The sequence below is a fragment of the Cebus imitator genome, unplaced genomic scaffold (genome assembly GCF_001604975.1).
Source record: "Cebus imitator isolate Cc_AM_T3 unplaced genomic scaffold, Cebus_imitator-1.0 Scaffold85, whole genome shotgun sequence".
NCBI classification, from domain to species: domain Eukaryota; kingdom Metazoa; phylum Chordata; class Mammalia; order Primates; family Cebidae; genus Cebus; species Cebus imitator.
The window spans coordinates 7,055,257-7,072,391 of NW_016107400.1; the positions used below are offsets into that span (position 1 = coordinate 7,055,257).

Below are 17,135 nucleotides of genomic sequence, written 5' to 3' on the forward strand. Positions count from 1 at the left end.
TCCCAGCTGTCTTCCTTTCTGATTGGGTTATAATCCGAGGATGTGGCTCCCTTTGTGATCCATGACGCACCGATCTGATTAAATTAGACATTCAGTATATAAAGGGGTCGGCCAAAGACCAGCGAAAGGAATAGATTCAGCGCTCCGAAGTGAATTCCATGATGGTCTGCAATTTTCTCGTGGAGTTCTTCCCTCATTAGAGATAGCTCTAGCCCTTTCATTCACACAGAGGCTTTTAAGAAAAGCAACCAACCTAAAGAGGACCTGACGGCAAGAAATTTTTGGTGAGATAACAAAGAAGGTTAAGGGTGGAAGAAACTTGTTACATATGAAAAGTACTGATGTGTGTAGTTGAGTTATATTGCATTGGTATCTCTAAATCTGCCTTTGACTGTGACCAAAATTTTATTGCCACAGCATCTCTATAGATCACGTTAAAACGTATCGAGTTATTCAGCACATATTTATTGAGCACCTACTATGTTCTAAGATCTGAGGATACAGGAAAAACAAAGATAAAGATAAGATCCCTATTGTCAGCTGAAGGTAGGAGTTGGGGGAGGTAATTAAAGCGCTGGGAAGAAAAGACTAAAGGTATAGAGAAATATCGCCATCTTATTTAAATAAGATGGCCTTAGGAAAGCTTTTCTGACAAGATAATGGTTAATTTTAAATCAAGTTCAGTAAGAATTTGGAGTGTGCATTCAGGAAGTCCCTGGGAAACTCTGCTACTCCTTGGCTAAACGATCTTACTCTCAGTTGCCTAAATTCACTGAGCCTAGCCTATAAAATTCAGAGAGGCTGAGAAACATACATTGTAAACGATAGTGAATATTATCGTTTATGAATATAATTTTATTACAGTATGATTTTTCTGAATGTAATAATGCCCCCATGACCGAAGGAAAAAAATGTATTCCAATCTGCTGAGCGGGTTCTTGTCACTGTTCCTGGCCTTTGCGCTTAGGAATGGAATTGGGACCTTGCCACTGATCAGGCATTCCCTTCTGCAAATTCTGAAAATACTTGATGGCTAGCTTCAGTTTCCTCATCTATAAATCGGAAATAATGGTGTGTTGACCACGTACGGTTTTTGTTGTTAAATTGACATTTATTGAGCCACAGCTATTAATATTTCAGATGCACCGTCATGGTGTTAGAATGTGGATTTATGTGCATTTATTTAATCCGTAACAACCCAGGAAACCAAGTACTATTTTTAATGGCATTTTGCAGCCAAGGAGACCCAGGCACAGAGGGGTTAAATCTAGAGCCGTACAGCTAGGGATACAACCCAGACAACTTGGCTGTTGAGCCTGGCAATGTTATTAAGGGGTCAGCCCTGTTCCTAGCACATAGTAAGAGCTCAATAAATCTGTACGGTGTTAGTAGCTGTTACCAGTTCTTGGCAGCGGCTGCTCCACTATTTTCCATTTGTGAAGAGTTTAGGGTAGTCAGTTTGATGGAAGCAGCAGCTAGGGAGCGCTTTCATAGCAACCATAGTTTTCTGCTTAGCAACCATAATGTTTACTTAAATTGGGAGGTTTAGGGGAGCTAACGGAGTCTGTGGGAGAGGAGGAGTTAGCCGGCCACCCCTAGACAAGACACTTTACAGTAGAAACTGCACGCAGCCCCTGCAAGGCTAGCTTTCCCCCACCCCCGAACCTTCCTGTGAGCCGGTCCTTCTGACACGACATCCTGACGCGACATCCCCCCCTCCCTTTTGAAGCAGATGGTTCCTCCCGTTGTCCCGGCTAGTTCAGGTTCCGCGCTCGGGAGTCACAAAGCGCAGGGTCACGTGGGCGAGCCGGTGCGCTTTGTGACGTCAGCGGCCCCGCCCCTCGGCCCGCCTATCCGCGCACGCCAGCCCCGCCTCGTGCGCGCCGCCCGTGCAATCCCTGCTTAAGAGACCCCGGAGTGGGGCGCTCGTCCGAAGCCAGGCCGCATCCGCCATAGTGCCTGGCTAGGAGGTGTCGCCGCCGCTCGGTGAGGGCCCCTGAGCGGCAGGGGGGCAACACAAAAAGGGAGCCGGCGAAGCCCTGGCCGCTGCCCAGCGGCTTGCGGGCGTGTTCTCGCGGTTCCGGGCCTCAAGGCGACGGGAGCGAAAGGCGAGCGAAGCGCGGAGGATACGGCGAGAGGAAGCGTCAGGGAGCCTCGGCGGTGTCCCCGGGGTCCGCCGAAGCCACCCGGCCGCCGGCTGGGGCCCGGTGTGGTGAGGAAGTGCTCCGAGGCCTCGCTGAGGCCTAGCGCCGGCTTTGTGTCCCAGGCGGCGGCGGCGGCAGCGGCGGCGGCGGTGGCGGTGGGAGGCGGAGCTGGGGGCGGCCTGCGGGAAGGCCTCTCCTCCGCCGACCGCGCGTTTTCGGCCTAGGCCGCCGGGCCGCTCGTGGCCTCCGGGGAGCAGGCGCCAGGGGTTTGTGTGCGGTGGGGGCCTGGGCCTGGGGAAGCTGACGCCGGTCGTCCGGAAGCCAGGAGGAGGCGTGAGGCCGCTCGTGGACTCCGGGCCTAGGCCCTCTCCCCTCAACCTTCTCCCGGGGCCTGGGTCACCCCAATCCACGGAGAGAGAGACCTGCCGGGAGGTGCGGCCGCGCTATGGACCCCTGACCCTGTGGGGTCGCTCGGACTCTTAACGTGTGGACTGACCGCTACTGACTGCACCGCCTGCCCCCGTCTCTGCCGGCCCTGTAGCATGAGCGAGGGGGACCCAGCCGGGTGACATTGTGCCCGTTGGCGGATTCTCGATTTCCCCTTTCCCCGTCCTCGTCCTCCTCCTCCCCCATGAAGCGATTCTGAGTATCGGGGGGGCTCTGGATTGTTGTTCTCACGAACCCCTGCTTGTGGTTGGGGGGTATTTAATCTGAGGCCTTAGGGTCCTTCGGTGTCTTTGAGTGTTTTGTGTGTACATATTTTGCTCTTAAAGTTTATAAATATACATATATTGAGAGTGTCCACGTCTCCTCGCTGAACCTTAGGAATCCTTGGCACCATGTCCTGTGTGCATTATAAATTTTCCTCTAAACTCAACTATGATACTGTCACCTTTGATGGGCTCCACATCTCCCTCTGCGACTTAAAGAAGCAGATTATGGGGAGAGAGAAGCTGAAAGCTGCCGACTGCGACCTGCAGATCACCAATGCGCAGACGAAAGAAGGTAAGGGCCGCTTGGGCTTCAGATACTTGCTGGCTGGAGAGATACTAGTTAGAAGGTGCCTGGCAGGAAGCTAACCGCCATTATGTCTCTAGTGGGACTGTTCGTTCTAGTACTTTGGATACAACTTTCGTTGATAGCCAAGGGTTGCAGCAGCTGGCCTTGGAGTTTCACTGGTTTATTTGATTTCTGCATACTTGGGTCATCAGTAACATGCTAACCCCAAAACGTGGAAGCCTAATTATTCTTTTCGATGTTTTTTAAAATGAGGGAGGGAGAAGAGGGGGATTGCTATATAGATTCTTTGGGTGCTTGTCTTAGGGCGTTTTCTAACTTATTTTCCATCAGGAGGAGAGGAGAGCCTATTCAAGGCTTGTTTGTTCAATCAGAAAAAAAAAAAAAAGAGAGACGTCTAATTTTCTAACAGCCTAACAATGTTGTGGAGTTTGATGGCAGATTTTATGTCCTGCCTTTCTCCCTCCCCGAATTTATTTATCTGGAGTTGCTTGCCTGTGTTGTGGAGAAGGGATCTGAACTTAAATATTTTTGAAGATATAATCAGTGTTGGAATTGTTTTTGGATCTTGAAATGTTCTGATGTCACAGCTCTTGTCTTGTGTGTCAATTCCGGAATTAGTAATACGGCAATTAAGTAGTTGAATTCTTAGTTCATCACATTACTCTTAAGATTTAGCAGTTCATAGGTAAAAATCAAAAGTACTGATTTTTTAAAAAGTAGTAGTAGCTAGATTTTACGTGACTGTTGATACTAAGGTAATGAAAAACAGGCTGCTACCACAGAACACAATAAGCCACTGATTAGAATCGTTAGATTCTTTGCTTTTCCAAAATATTTGATAATATCTGGAACTTAACAGTAGATAAATGTGTCTTTCCTGACTCTGAACTTGTTTTGGTTTTTCTGAGATCAGTAATGCTGATGGGTAGTTTTTAGCAGTTCAATGTCCTAAAAGTGATTGACGGGATAAGAAGGAATAACATGAAGTTACAATTAGGTTAGGGTATTTTTTTTTTAGTCACTTTTTTTTTTTTTTTTTGACGGGGTTTCACCATATTGGTCAGGCTAGTCTCGAACTTCTGACCTCAGGTAATCCACCCGCCTCGGCCTCCCAAAGTGCTGGGATTACAGGCGTGAGCCACCACACCCGTTCAGTCAACTAAAATTTTTTATCACACTTGAGGTATGACATGAATTCTTATAGTTGAAGTGGAAGGTCCCCCACCTCCAGCCCGTAGTTTAGTAGGTAGAGTAAATCTTGTCTTGTAGAAGACCAGCTTTCCATTTATAATGCAGACCTAAGTGTAATTATATTAGGTTAAGGAACAGCAGTGCTCGCATATCATGAATCAAAAAATATTAAGGAAGAATTTTATTTGTCCAGGTGACATTATGTGAAAATACTGTGCTTCCCCAGTTTTTAAAAACAAGTGTCATACCCTTTGATGATAATTGGAGCTATTTGTAATCCTCTGCCTAAGGAGAGGAAAGGCTGGTGGTGGTCATGAACAGTTGATAAATAGCTTTATTTAAGTGCATCACAGGCGTCCCTTAGCTGTAACATTCACATTTCACAGAACAGATGGGTTTGTAAGAAGTTTGGGCCATCTTGATATATTCAGTATGAGAGGAGAGACGATATGAATGAATTAAAGGCTATTAAGGCAATTTTAATCATCATATATTCAGGTTTCATATTTTACTGCAGTATTACACAATTGAATCATTAGGGCTAGGCCTTATCCATCTTTTTGACCCCACACTTGAATGCAACTTTTTTTTTTTTTTTTTTAATGAGGCAGAATTTCCCTCTTGTTGCCCAGGCTAGAGAGCAGTGGCGCCATCTCGGCTCACTGCAACCCCCACCTCCTGGATTCAAGCCACTTTCCAGCCTCAGCCTCCCGAATAGCTAGGATTACAGGTGCCTGCCACATGCTCAGCTAATTTTTGTATTTTTAGTAGAGACAGGGTTTCACCATGTTGGTCAGGCTGCTCTTGAACTCCTGACCTTGTGATCCACCCGCTTCGGCCTCCCAAAGTGCTGGGATTACAGGTGTGAGCCACCGTGCCCAGCCAGAAACTTTTTTTCTTTTTTTTTTTGGAGACAGAGTCTCACTCTTGTCACCCAGGCTGGAGTTTAGTAGCACCATCTCAGCTCACTGCAACCTCCACCTCCGTGGTTTGAGCGATTCTCATGCCTCAGCCTCCCAAGTGGCTGGGACTACAGGCTTGTGCCACCATACCCAGCTAATTTTTTTATTTTTAGTAAAGACGGGGTTTTCGAACTCTTGACCTCAAGTGATCCACCCACATGGATCTCCCAAAATGGATTATATGCAGCACTTTGAGAGTGAATGCGATTTAGGGGTAAATTATAGTTGAAAGAATCCTTTCTACAAATTAAGAGTTTTGTGACTTTGTTTAACTAAATTTTTTTTCCCAGTCCAGGAAAATAAATGATACATAATTTCAAACCCAGAAAGCCAGAGAAGTGTTTTTGCCCAGCACATTTTCTTTTTTATATTTGTGTGAACTGCCATTTATTGGAGAAAGCTTTGATGTTAGGAGTTGTTGAGAAAATATAGCTATGATGGAGAAAACATGTATTTTATGTAATCTTCAAATTAGGAAAGGAAAGGATATTGAGGGTAGCTACTTAACTAGTTTTATGGAAAATAGTAGCCAATGTCACTATGGTAATCTTTTTACCATAGTTAAGGTCCAGTTTCTTAATTTCATTCTTATAATTTTAAAATCCCTAATCTGCCATGTTTCTATAAAACATTTCCTTACAGTTTTGGAATTCTGTCCATGTTTAAGACCCTTACATCTTTTTTTTTTTTTTCCCTTCGGCGACGTAGTCTCACTCTGCCCAGGCTAGACTACAAATGGCACAATTTCGGCTCACTGCAGCCTTAACTTTCCAGGCTCAACTGATCCTCCCACCTCAGTCTCCACAGTAGCTGGGACTACAGCCACACAACCACAATGCCTAGCTAATTTATTTTATTTTTTTTGTAGAGATGGGGGTTTTGTCTTGTTGCCCAGGGTGGTCTCCTGAGCCCAAGTAATCCTCCTGCCTTGGCCTCCCAAAGTGCTGAGATTTACAAGCTTGAGCCACTGTGCCAGCCTAGGGCCCTTAAACCTTAATAAGACTAAAATGCTTGGGTCAGAATTCCATGTATTTTTAGACAAGAATCTTGCTTGTTTCTAGACTATATTTCAAAATGAATCTCAAGTAATCTTTATTATATATGAGAAACTTTAATACTTTTCTGTACACCAACCCCTGAAAAACAAAACATACTTCATTCTGAACTTAAAAAGTGTGAGAGATTTGGAAGCTGAATATGAAGTGTTTATAAATGACCCTTATTATCTTTCTTACTTTCCATTTCTCAGATTTATCTTGTTTTTCATTTCATCCATTGCCTTTCATGTCTGGGGTCAAAAAAAGCTGGCAAGCAGAAAGGGTCTTTTGAAGCCAACAGAGTACTTATTAAGGAGGTATTTTAAATGAAGTACCCCCCAAAGTGTCTTTATTACCCCTAGAAAGATACTTCGAGGGGTAAGAAATGACCATTGTAATTCAGGTATTTTAAAAGTTAGAACGTCTCTTTGGAAGGGCATTGAGACACCTTTTAGTTTGACACAGTACTGTGCTAATCAAATTAATAAGCTGTCTTGAAAGCTCTTGTGAGTTCATTGAGTTGTTATATCTTCAGAAACTTCCTGTCAGGTGTTTGACACTGTTTTGTTTCTAGAATTAACTTTTAAAAAACCATGCCACGAACGCTCTCAATTTTTCTGACTCAAAGCTTTCTTGGAATTTGGGACTATGATGAACAACTATCCAAGATAATGATTATGGTCCTACATTGGCATGGCTAAATCTAGGAAATTGCCTAACTGTAATAGAATACTTCTGAAATATAGCCTTCTACTTGAAGTATATAGAAAACAGCCCTTCCCTGAACAATTTCATTTATAACAGGAAATACTGTTAGCATTATGAATAAAAATAATGAAACTGATACACATTAAAAGCCTAAAATGCATGCATGCATGGTAAGCTTAATAGTTGGAAGAACAGTGATAATCACTTGGGGCAGAGTAACTTCAAGTGAAGTGAGTAGACTTAGTGACATTAAAAAGGTCTAGTTGTATAATTAAAAGAGATGGATATATTTTTGCATCTTCTAGGTAATTTTTCTTTTTGTCAGTTTTACAGATTCTTTCCTTAGCAAATCTTTTTGCCATAGTTAAGGTCCAGTTTCTTAATTTCATTCTTCTAAAAGTATTACCAATAATAGTCCAAGGAGTATAAAAATGGGATCGATTCATCTCCCTCTGGGTTTTCCCAGAAAGTGACATCACTGTTTATCTAGTGGCTAAAGCCGGGAACCCAGGGATTCCTCTGACCTGATTTCTCTTTCTCCTTCATCTTCCCAATATTCAGTCCATCAGCAAGCTTTGTCAATCTTACCTGAAAACATTGTCTTTCTGCCACATCCTAACACAGGTCATCGTTATCTCTACCTGGATTGTTTAGCAGCTTCGTTATTGGTCCCCTGGTATCTACTCTTGTTCTCCTAGCAGTTCGTGCTCCACATAGATGCTACAGTAGTCTTTTTTTTTTTTTAAACAAAAAGCAAATCATCACTTTGCTTAAAATCCTTCCTTGACTTCCTTATGGACCTCAAAACAAAATATAAATCAGTATATGATCTGTACCTTTGTGTCATTCTTCTCTTTTTATTTTCTTAGGCTCACCAAGCTGTTTTGTGTCATTTTTCCATATGCTTTTTTTTTATCCTCTGCCTGAAATAGTCCTCAACCAGTTTTTTTTTTCCCCCATATCTGGCTGGGTTCTCAGTCTTTAAGTATCCAGTGGAAGTTCTGAGGGGCTTTCTTGGAATCAGCATTCTATCTGAAGTTGTATTCCACTATTCATTCCTTATTGGAATGAATTTTATTCCTTTATTGCATTTTCTCTTTATTACATGTTATTACATGTTATAATTTAATTTTTAGTCTTTCTTCCTCAGTAATAATTTCTGAGTGCAGGAATTATAATACTCAACTAAAATGTTTAGGGACTAGGAGAGAGAGAATATCTTCATTCTAAATAACAGCTTTTTCTTCATTCACATGTTCAGCATTTCTGGCTAAACTGAAGAATGATAGTATTACCGAGATTTGGAGTTCCACAAAAGTAGAGGTGCTAGAGCCAAGAGCGTAATGATGGTATTTGTTATCCTTTGAAAAGAAGCTCTCTTATGGCTTTGGATGTTTGTTCTGACAGTTATCAGTAATCTAGATACAAGGAACATGTAGTTATTATGTTTAAGTTCACTTCCCATAAAATTTGTATTTGAAGTCTTCTCATTCTTGGGTACTCACCCAAATCCCAAATGGAAATTCAATTCTATCTTTTTGTTTACAGAATATACTGATGATAATGCTCTAATTCCTAAGAATTCGTCTGTAATTGTTAGAAGAATTCCTATTGGAGGTGTTAAATCTACAAGCAAGACATATGTTATGTAAGTATCAAATCTCATGTATTTCTCAAAATAGACTTTTTCTTAGTTTTTTTTTAAATTTCATGAGAAAGAAAAGTGCTTTAGAACTGAACTCATCACCTTAACCTTAATGAATACATCCTCTCAAGACTGTGAGGATAGGGATTTCTTCATTTACTTGTTTTTTATTTCCTCCCCCAGTTAAATTGACTTAGCCTATAGTGACAAGGGCCATTATTAGGAAAAATGTTTTCTCCGTATGGGCAGTATTTACAAAGACAAGAAAGTGATATTCAAATTACTTCTGTACCCTTCTTTACCTGCGTTTTTGGAGGTGAGGAGCTTTAATTTTCTTCACCACAAAAATTTAGTGTTGTAGAGATGTGTCCTAAATATTTTGACAGCATCAAGAGTATTCAGTAATGCTACTATTTACTCTTTATCAGTAAGGGCCTTTGGCTGGGAGGCATAAAGTGTGTAGGATTTATAACCATAGGCACTGGAGTCAGGCTTAGGTTTGATTCCATTTACTGCTTCATACCAGTTGTGTAACTTTGGACTTTGGGTAAGTCTCTGTGCCTCAGATTCCTCAAAAATAAGATAGGGATGTGAGTACTCCCTAGAGGGTTGTAAGAATTAAATAGTGTGGCACATGGTGAATGCACATTATTGGAGTAGGAAAAGAGCAATCTCCCACAACTAGTCTAGAGCCAATATTCACTAACCTGGGGCAGGATTAAAACCTTATGTCCTTAACTTTCTCCACTTTCTTGCAATTTTAGTAGTGATAGCAGATGCAGTAGTGAAACGGGCAGCCACATAGGTTATTTAAAGTGTAGCGATTTTCACTTAGAATTAGGTAGCTTTGTTTGAAATTGGAACAAATTATTTTGAGTCAATGAAAACTAGAATTTGCCAGTGCTAGGGAATGGAATGTGTTCTTGAAATTAAGGTAAAAATAGTCATTTTGGAGTTTTACCTGATCTGGGCAGTGGGTGTTCTAATATTTTTCTCATTAGTTTGTTGTAAAGTTACATTCCATATCTGAACACTTGGAGATCCTCTTGTGCAGTATCTTCCATATAGTAACAACTTTAAAAAGCTGAATGCTTTCCTTGTTGTGTAATTTCCAAGTGAACTTAATGGCTTGTGTTCTTACCTTTAAATGATTCTAAGAATTATAATTTTCTTTTTCCTGAGATAGAGTTTCACTCTGTTGCCCAGGCTACAGTGCAGTGGTGCAATCTTGGCTCACTGCAGCCTCCACTTCCTGGACTCAAGCTATTCTCCTGCCTCAACCTCCCAAGTAGCTGGCATTACAGGTGCCCACCAACACACCTGGCTAATTTTTGTACTTTTAGTAGAGACAGGGTTTCACCATGTTGGCCAGGCTGTTTTCAAACTCCTGACCCAAGGTAATCCTCTCACCTTGTCCTCCCAAAATTCTGGGATTACAGACGTGAGCCACCACACCCAGCCTAAGAATTATAAATTTATGGAATTAATTCCTACAATCTAGTATGAAATTTTACTTTAATTTACCAAGTGCTTTTTTAAAAATGGCAAACATTGCTTTTGTAGATTTTTTTTGATAGAAACTCTTAGGGAAAGAATTATTTGAAGTACATAGCAAAATAAGTTGCCTCTTCCCAGAATTATATGTTAATTTACAATGTATAGATTCTGTTTGTGATACATTTGACTCATAAAATGCATCAGGTTTTGAGCAAATACTAGAACATCAGAGCTCATTTTTTTAATCTCAAATTCCAAATTATACACAAACCTAAAAACTCCTGTTAAATGCTAACATTTCTCTGTAGTCAAGGTGCCTTAAACTTTAAGCATTAAAAGGCTATATTTAGCAACTCAACTCCTCCTCCTTTGCATTGTGGACTAAAAGAATTTTGTGGGGGGTTTATTTGTATGTTTTTTAGACATCAAATTGTCCAGTTCTTCACAGCCATTTAAGTCAGTTCTTTTAACTAAAATACTCTGAGATTAACTGTGTTTTCCTGGGAGTGAGAATTTTTGTTCAGTTTTGTTTTTGTTTTTAAGAAATGGGTCACTCTGTTGCCCAGGCTAGTCTCAAACTCCTGGGCTCAAGTGATCTTCTCACTGCCTCCCATAATGTTGGGATTACAGGTATGAGCCCCCTCACTTGGCCTCTTGTTCAATTCTTGATCATTGTTTTGAGACATTTGAAAAGTAAAAAATAACTATCAGCTTGGCTTTTCAGATTTGAAAATTAGTTTTTGGAGCACAGCAATTTCTCAGGGATCCAAGTTACAAATGTTATAATAGTGGTTTTCCTGATATGTGGAAATTTACACCTGAACCTATTCAGAAACTGAGAAATAACATAATTTAATTTTTCAGTTTATTAAGAAAAAAACACATTTCTAAACATAGAATCCCTATACTACCTTTCAGAAAACACTTGTTTTAAATGGCAAGATACTCCTATTTTCACATTCCCTAGTATGGAATTTTTTCCAAACCACAAATCTATCCCAAAACTGTTCAAAGGTGGTAAAGATTAATCAAAGTAATTTATTCATTCAGAAATTGGCTGTTATATACCAAAGGAAAATTGTTTCTAAAAATATGTGATTGAAGATGTTAAAATTTATTAACACAAAAATTCATAAATAGCTAATGTTTTGTTTTTATTTTGTTTTTTAGAAGTCGAACTGAACCAGCGATGGCAACTACAAAAGCAGTATGTAAAAACACAATCTCACACTTTTTCTACACATTGCTTTACCTTTATAATGTAGCAGTCAAGTAAATCATTTTAGAAATTAATAATCCAACTGATCGTAGTACATATTGTAAATAAAATGTATTTTGATGACAGCTCAGTTGAATTTGGATATATGTGGCATCATTTGCACACTTATTTTGTAGAAATGGGTAATTTGTGCCCGTAACATTGTTTCATATTAAATCTGATAGCATTCTCCCTGTATGACACTGTGTTGTACAGTTAATGTATGATCTTTTTTAGATCGTTTAGGTTTTACACTAATGAACATGATGACATGTTCTACATCTGTCTGTCTATAGTTAGTATTTTGTATGTATGTACAGGCTGTTGTGTGCTTTTTGTTTCTTGCAATAAAAAATGTTTGGAGTGTATATTTTGCCATTTTCACGTTGTATCACTTAGTTTTTGTTAGTTTTTTTTTTTTTCTGCCTGATTTATGGCTTCCAAAAACGCATTAGCAACATGCAAAGCTTATATTAAAGTTTGATGCTTTCTCCAAGTTCAAACACATCATATAAAAGAGCTTTCCAGAGACCATTGATGCAGCTTTATTATTTAGTCTTGCTTTATTTGGCATTTTGAGCTCCTTCTTTTGTTTACATCTGTACTATAAAGTGAAACCTGAAACTGGGGCCCCCTATGGTCTGTCTCAGTGATTTTGATTTTATATAAATTGATTACATTGTTTTCAAAGTTTAATGAGATCTTCCACTTCTGTCTAGTTAGCACAGATGTCCAAATTAAAGTATTTCCCTCTTCCTCATAAGATAATAAAATGCTATGTTAATTGTAGGCTATTGAAAGCTGTAGCTTATTAGAGTAACTCCCCTTAACCAGGATAACACCTTAATTTTTGTAATCACAGATTAACTTTAATTTGTGATACCATTTTAACTTTGAGCTCTTAAGTAAAAAGTAGCAGCATTCCTAAGTTGTGGGTGAAGTATCTGTTTCATAATACAGGTCTATCATAATTGAGTTCTGTAAATGTAATGGTTCTCTAAACATTTTAATGCCTAGGCTTGATACTGTATACAATGCAAGATGTCTAAAATCTTCATTTAGAATTGAAGGGTATTGCTTGCTATTTCACGTTATATACTTTTTAAATACTATTGATCTTTGTATATGAGGCATTTCACTAACCTTGGATCATTGGATCTTAAACATGATAATATAGAGTATCTGAACATTGGACTTGTTCTTTAGAGTATACGGCCTTTAGTTCTTGTGGAACTAAATACAGTGATTCTAAGATCAAAAGCCTTAGTGTTGGGGTTTTTTTTTTTTNTTTTTTTTTTTTTTTTTTTTTTTTAAGCGTAATGCTGTAAAAACTGTCCAAGCTTATGTTTTGCTGGTAATTGGTTTAAAACTGATTTTTATGTATCCAAATGCTAGCATAAATTAGATTGACTATCCTGGTGACTGTAGTAGTTAATGTAACACATTTTGTATAAAGTACAGTTTATATAGTATTTAAACTAATTCAGATGAAGTTTTATTTCTTGAAAACAGTTATTTCCTTTTTGTTTAATTAGCATGTGTATAAACACAAATCACATGTTTATAAATAAAGTTAACATTCTTTTAGCCTTGTGTGTTCCGGCATGTCTGTATTACATTTATAAGAAGCAGTTTATTTAAGCTTATTTAGGTTTCTCTTTTCTTTTCTTTTTTTTCATACTTTAAAAGTGGCTTTAATTTTTAGGTAGAATTAACTGAAATAGATGTAGTAGATACCTTGTTGTCCCCATCATTTATTTGCTTGGGGTAAACTTGCTGGCATTTAGGATGAAAATATATTCATCAAGCATAATTAGTACCCATCTTAGGAGATGTCAGAGTCATGTGGATTGTACACATTCACTAAAGCAAAGTAAATAGAGGCGCTAAGCCAAATTTTTCTTATCCTGATTAGTAAAGCAGATGTATAGTTTTGGTTATTGTAGCAAACTCTGATGAAGGATGGATAGCTATTTCCATATTCCCCAGCCTTGTTTTTATTCATTTGTCCATGTTGATACTCTAAAACTGGATGTTCTTCTTGTTAACTAAACATCAGAATTGCATTTGGTAGGATCCTTTAACTTCAAAAAGCAAGTATAACTGGCATAAAAGATTTTAGATTCTTGCTCTCCAAAACATGACCCCTGATTAGATACAGGGAGGTGGGTTAATTTTAATGTCTACAGTCTGCATCAGTCAGTTTTGTGAAACTTTATAAAGTGGCAGATTTTTTTTACCATTGGTATCTTACCAAGAGTCACTATTTTTATTGATTTTAGTAATACAAATTCCTAATCATTTTTAAACCATTCTTTGCCAACATTTTTCACTCATTTCTTAACACCTTGCTATATTAGAAAACAAATTGGTTGCTTTTCTAAATTTGAGGTAAATTTGACTTCTTTATGGACTATAAGATATTTAGGGGCAATTGTGATTATTTGGTGGGAAAAAGGTGATTTAGGTGCCATTACGTATCTGAAACCACTTCAAAGTCAATAAGTATATAATAAGTTGGCAGAAAGCTTAAAAGAGCACACAAAAGCACAGTATAAAAACAAAAAAGTGTTAGGAATGGGATGATTTTTTTTGTTCTTAGTTTTTTAGTTCCAGTGGTAAGAAAGTTAACATAATTGCTTTCTTTCCAAGGAGGTCATCAGTATTTGTATTCTATTCTAGCTAGTAATGGGCTATTTTTAAAAGCTATTTGTTTCATTGGTTAGAAAGGTAGTATAGATGATGGTTGACAGCAATTTTTCTCTAGTCCTTGTTAATTAAAATCAGATAATTCCTGGTTGGTATAAAATCCTTAAAATAGATTGAGTAGGTCAGAATTTATTTTAGATAAAAATAGAGTATGTATTTAGTTTTTTTTTCTACTTACCACTTGAGATTAGTTCTTAAAGGAAAAAAATACTTTAAAGCTGGACAAGAATGACATTCCATTGGCAAATTATGTAATTATGCATTAGGATGTGGGATTAGTGCATTATGAACTCTTTTATAGTTCCCTGATGTGGAGCAAAGAAAGAACTTTTGTCTGAATAAACATCCCAGTAATACTCATCAAACTAACTTTTAAAACCCTAAGATATTTGTGAGCTGTGTCTTATATTTAGCCAACATTATTTCTTATTTACATTTATTGATCCCTGTGGTGGGCATTGGCTCAGAACTTTATTTTGAGACTGGTTGGGGCTCTTAAGTCATGTTACTTTTGTTTTGAAACTGTTAATTCCCTGGAACATAGAATACCTGATGAAGACATTTTTCTTTGATCCAGACATCTTGTTACATTCTCCATTTTAAGTGAAGAATTCTTATTTAACCTTACAACATGTTAAATAAGCAACCCACTTACTACATAGAAAGCTGTAGGGTAGTCATGTCTTCGGGATTGTTTGCTAAAGATTTTTTTAAAAACTGATATTAAAATTATTTCAGAGGATCAAATCATGAAAAAAGTTTAGTGTTCAACTTAAAATCCAATTTTATTTTTATTTTATTTTGAAAAGGAAATGTTTTATTCCTCTTTGCACAGAGCGGTTTATGAAGGTGGCCATCTCCTGACTCCATACATCTTTTATACAAAGATGCCTCTTCAAATAGGCCCAGTTGTCTTCCCCACTTCAGAGTTACAGAATTGGCAGTTAGTGAGTGGGGCAGAATGCTTAAGACTCATTAATATACATTTTTTAAAGCCCTCTTATATCCTTTATATATACTTGCTCTGTTTGATTAAATTAACTTTCTTCAGCTATTAGAATCCATCATAATAAGTGACAGCTCTGTCAGCCTTCTCCTCAGGGTGCCTTTGTTTTTCCTGTTTTTGACTTAACATCTTTGCCCTGATAAAGCTTTAGTTTCTTTGACAAGAAGCTACTCTTACTCTTTGTATGAGAGAATAAATAAACATACTCAGACTGAAGAGTACATTTTCAAAAATTAAAAAAGTAGCAATTATATGGGAGCTGCTACTTATTAAAGCAATTATCTGAGCCCTTAAAGGGCTGTTTGTTTTTATAATGTTGTATAATGGCCTTGGAGGAAAATTAGATTTCTTATTCTCTTCATCCAGTGTACATTGTTTTGAGCATTGTCAAATTTAGAGACCATAGAGACACATGGGACTCCTAGTATTCATTCAGTACTCTGAACAGATTTTCTGTGTGATACATTTTTCCCCATTTTTTTTATTGTAATTGAGTCCCCTCTTCCCCTCCCCCTCCAACTGATAGCCTTTTATAACTGTGTGGAATATCTAGAGAAGAATGAAGTAGGCTGAGCTACACTTTCAAGCTTAAAACCAAATAACATTCTTTAGAAAACTAAGAAAATGCCCAATATTTCAACATTAAGTGTCAATAGGGAGGGGCTAAATGATCACTTTAAGATGTTTTCAGTTTGGAACTTGAATGTGTGTTTAATTTTTTGTGAACAGATTGATGACTCTTCCGCGTCTATTTCTCTGGCCCAGCTTACAAAGGTATATATATATATATATATATATTCTTGAAAATATAAGTCTTTTTCTAACATCATGTTTTTTATGTGGAATGGTTTTTAAGAGGGGTTGGGGGAGGATGTATTTTGCAAAAGCATTGTACATATTATTACTATCCTGTAAAGAGTAGTTGCTGTTTTGAGAAGATAGGGGAGTACTTTGTCAGCCTCAGCGTATTGGAGTATTGTTCATCTTCAAGACAGAAGAAACACATGAAGCTACACTTAAGTATTTTTTTTTCCCTCATATATTTTGTTTAATTATACATTGGAAACTAACAAGGTTCTGGAGGAATTTCCTGGTTTTGGCTATAAATTATGTGGACTTTTTTTAAGCAGCCAAAACAGAAGATTTCCTTTACACGGACGATTGCATGGTTATTTCTTGAATATTTGACTTGATCCCATGAAGGTCAATATTTTAAATGTGATACAGTTGTTTCTTTATGCTATAGAACTGTAGTCTGTCTGCATTAGAAAAGGTTTTGAACAACCTAATTTGTTTGAACACAGACTACATGAATTGTGTAAGTGTATAACGCTGTTTGCAGGAATATACCAATGTGTATGTTTGGCAGAGGGGCAAATTGTTACCTCCTGAATCATTGTATATGCCATGTTTTGCGATAAGATTGCTTGCATTTTCTGCTCAACAATGTGTATCTTCTGTTTGGGAAAGCACTAGTGATGGATTACTTTTTAAAGCAATATATTTAGCTTGCAAATTACGCCTTAAAAAAAAAAAATAGGCAGACTTTTGAGGGCCAAGAAGGAAGCTGTCCAGTTTTCCAAAAATCCTTTTTCCCTGCTATCAGAAATGTGAAACCAAATTTAGCAACCACGATTAATGAAAAGATGGGTTTTCCATTAGTGCTGTCCCTATCTTGTCCTTGGCTTTGTTATGTCCTTTCCCCTAGACTGTATCCCAACAAAATGTCCTAGTAACAAATTGCTTTTTAAGCTCCTGTTCTGGGAAAATTAAGCATTAAAATTGAGTATTCTAAAACATAAAGTGGACTAAAGCCATCCTATTTTATAATTTTCTAATGCAAAGTGGTTTAGTATAGAGTTAACACTTTAGATATTTATAGTTTACTGTTTTTATTCTTATGTACTGTAAGGACCATATTTGAGTTTTTGGTCTATTCCTACCACTGTTTCTTTGCG

At 38.1% G+C, this 17,135-nt stretch overlaps 1 protein-coding gene across 4 annotated transcripts in view; it reads left to right on the top strand.

Moving 5' to 3' along the window:
- The first annotated feature begins 1,878 nt into the window (after positions 1–1,878).
- The window catches only part of RBBP6 (RB binding protein 6, ubiquitin ligase), a 33,268-nt gene continuing 18,011 nt past the window's right edge, over positions 1,879–17,135 (top strand). For 2 of the 4 annotated variants that reach the window (XM_017534415.2, XM_017534416.2), the window contains exons 1-4: positions 1,879–3,149; positions 8,611–8,710; positions 11,375–11,411; positions 15,907–15,951. In XM_017534415.2, coding sequence (XP_017389904.1) covers positions 2,984–3,149; positions 8,611–8,710; positions 11,375–11,411; positions 15,907–15,951 — 348 coding nt within the window. In that variant the 5' untranslated portion in view covers positions 1,879–2,983. The remainder of the gene's footprint in view (positions 3,150–8,610; positions 8,711–11,374; positions 11,412–15,906; positions 15,952–17,135) is intronic. The other 2 variants (XM_017534417.2, XM_017534418.2) reach the window with 1 other exon arrangement.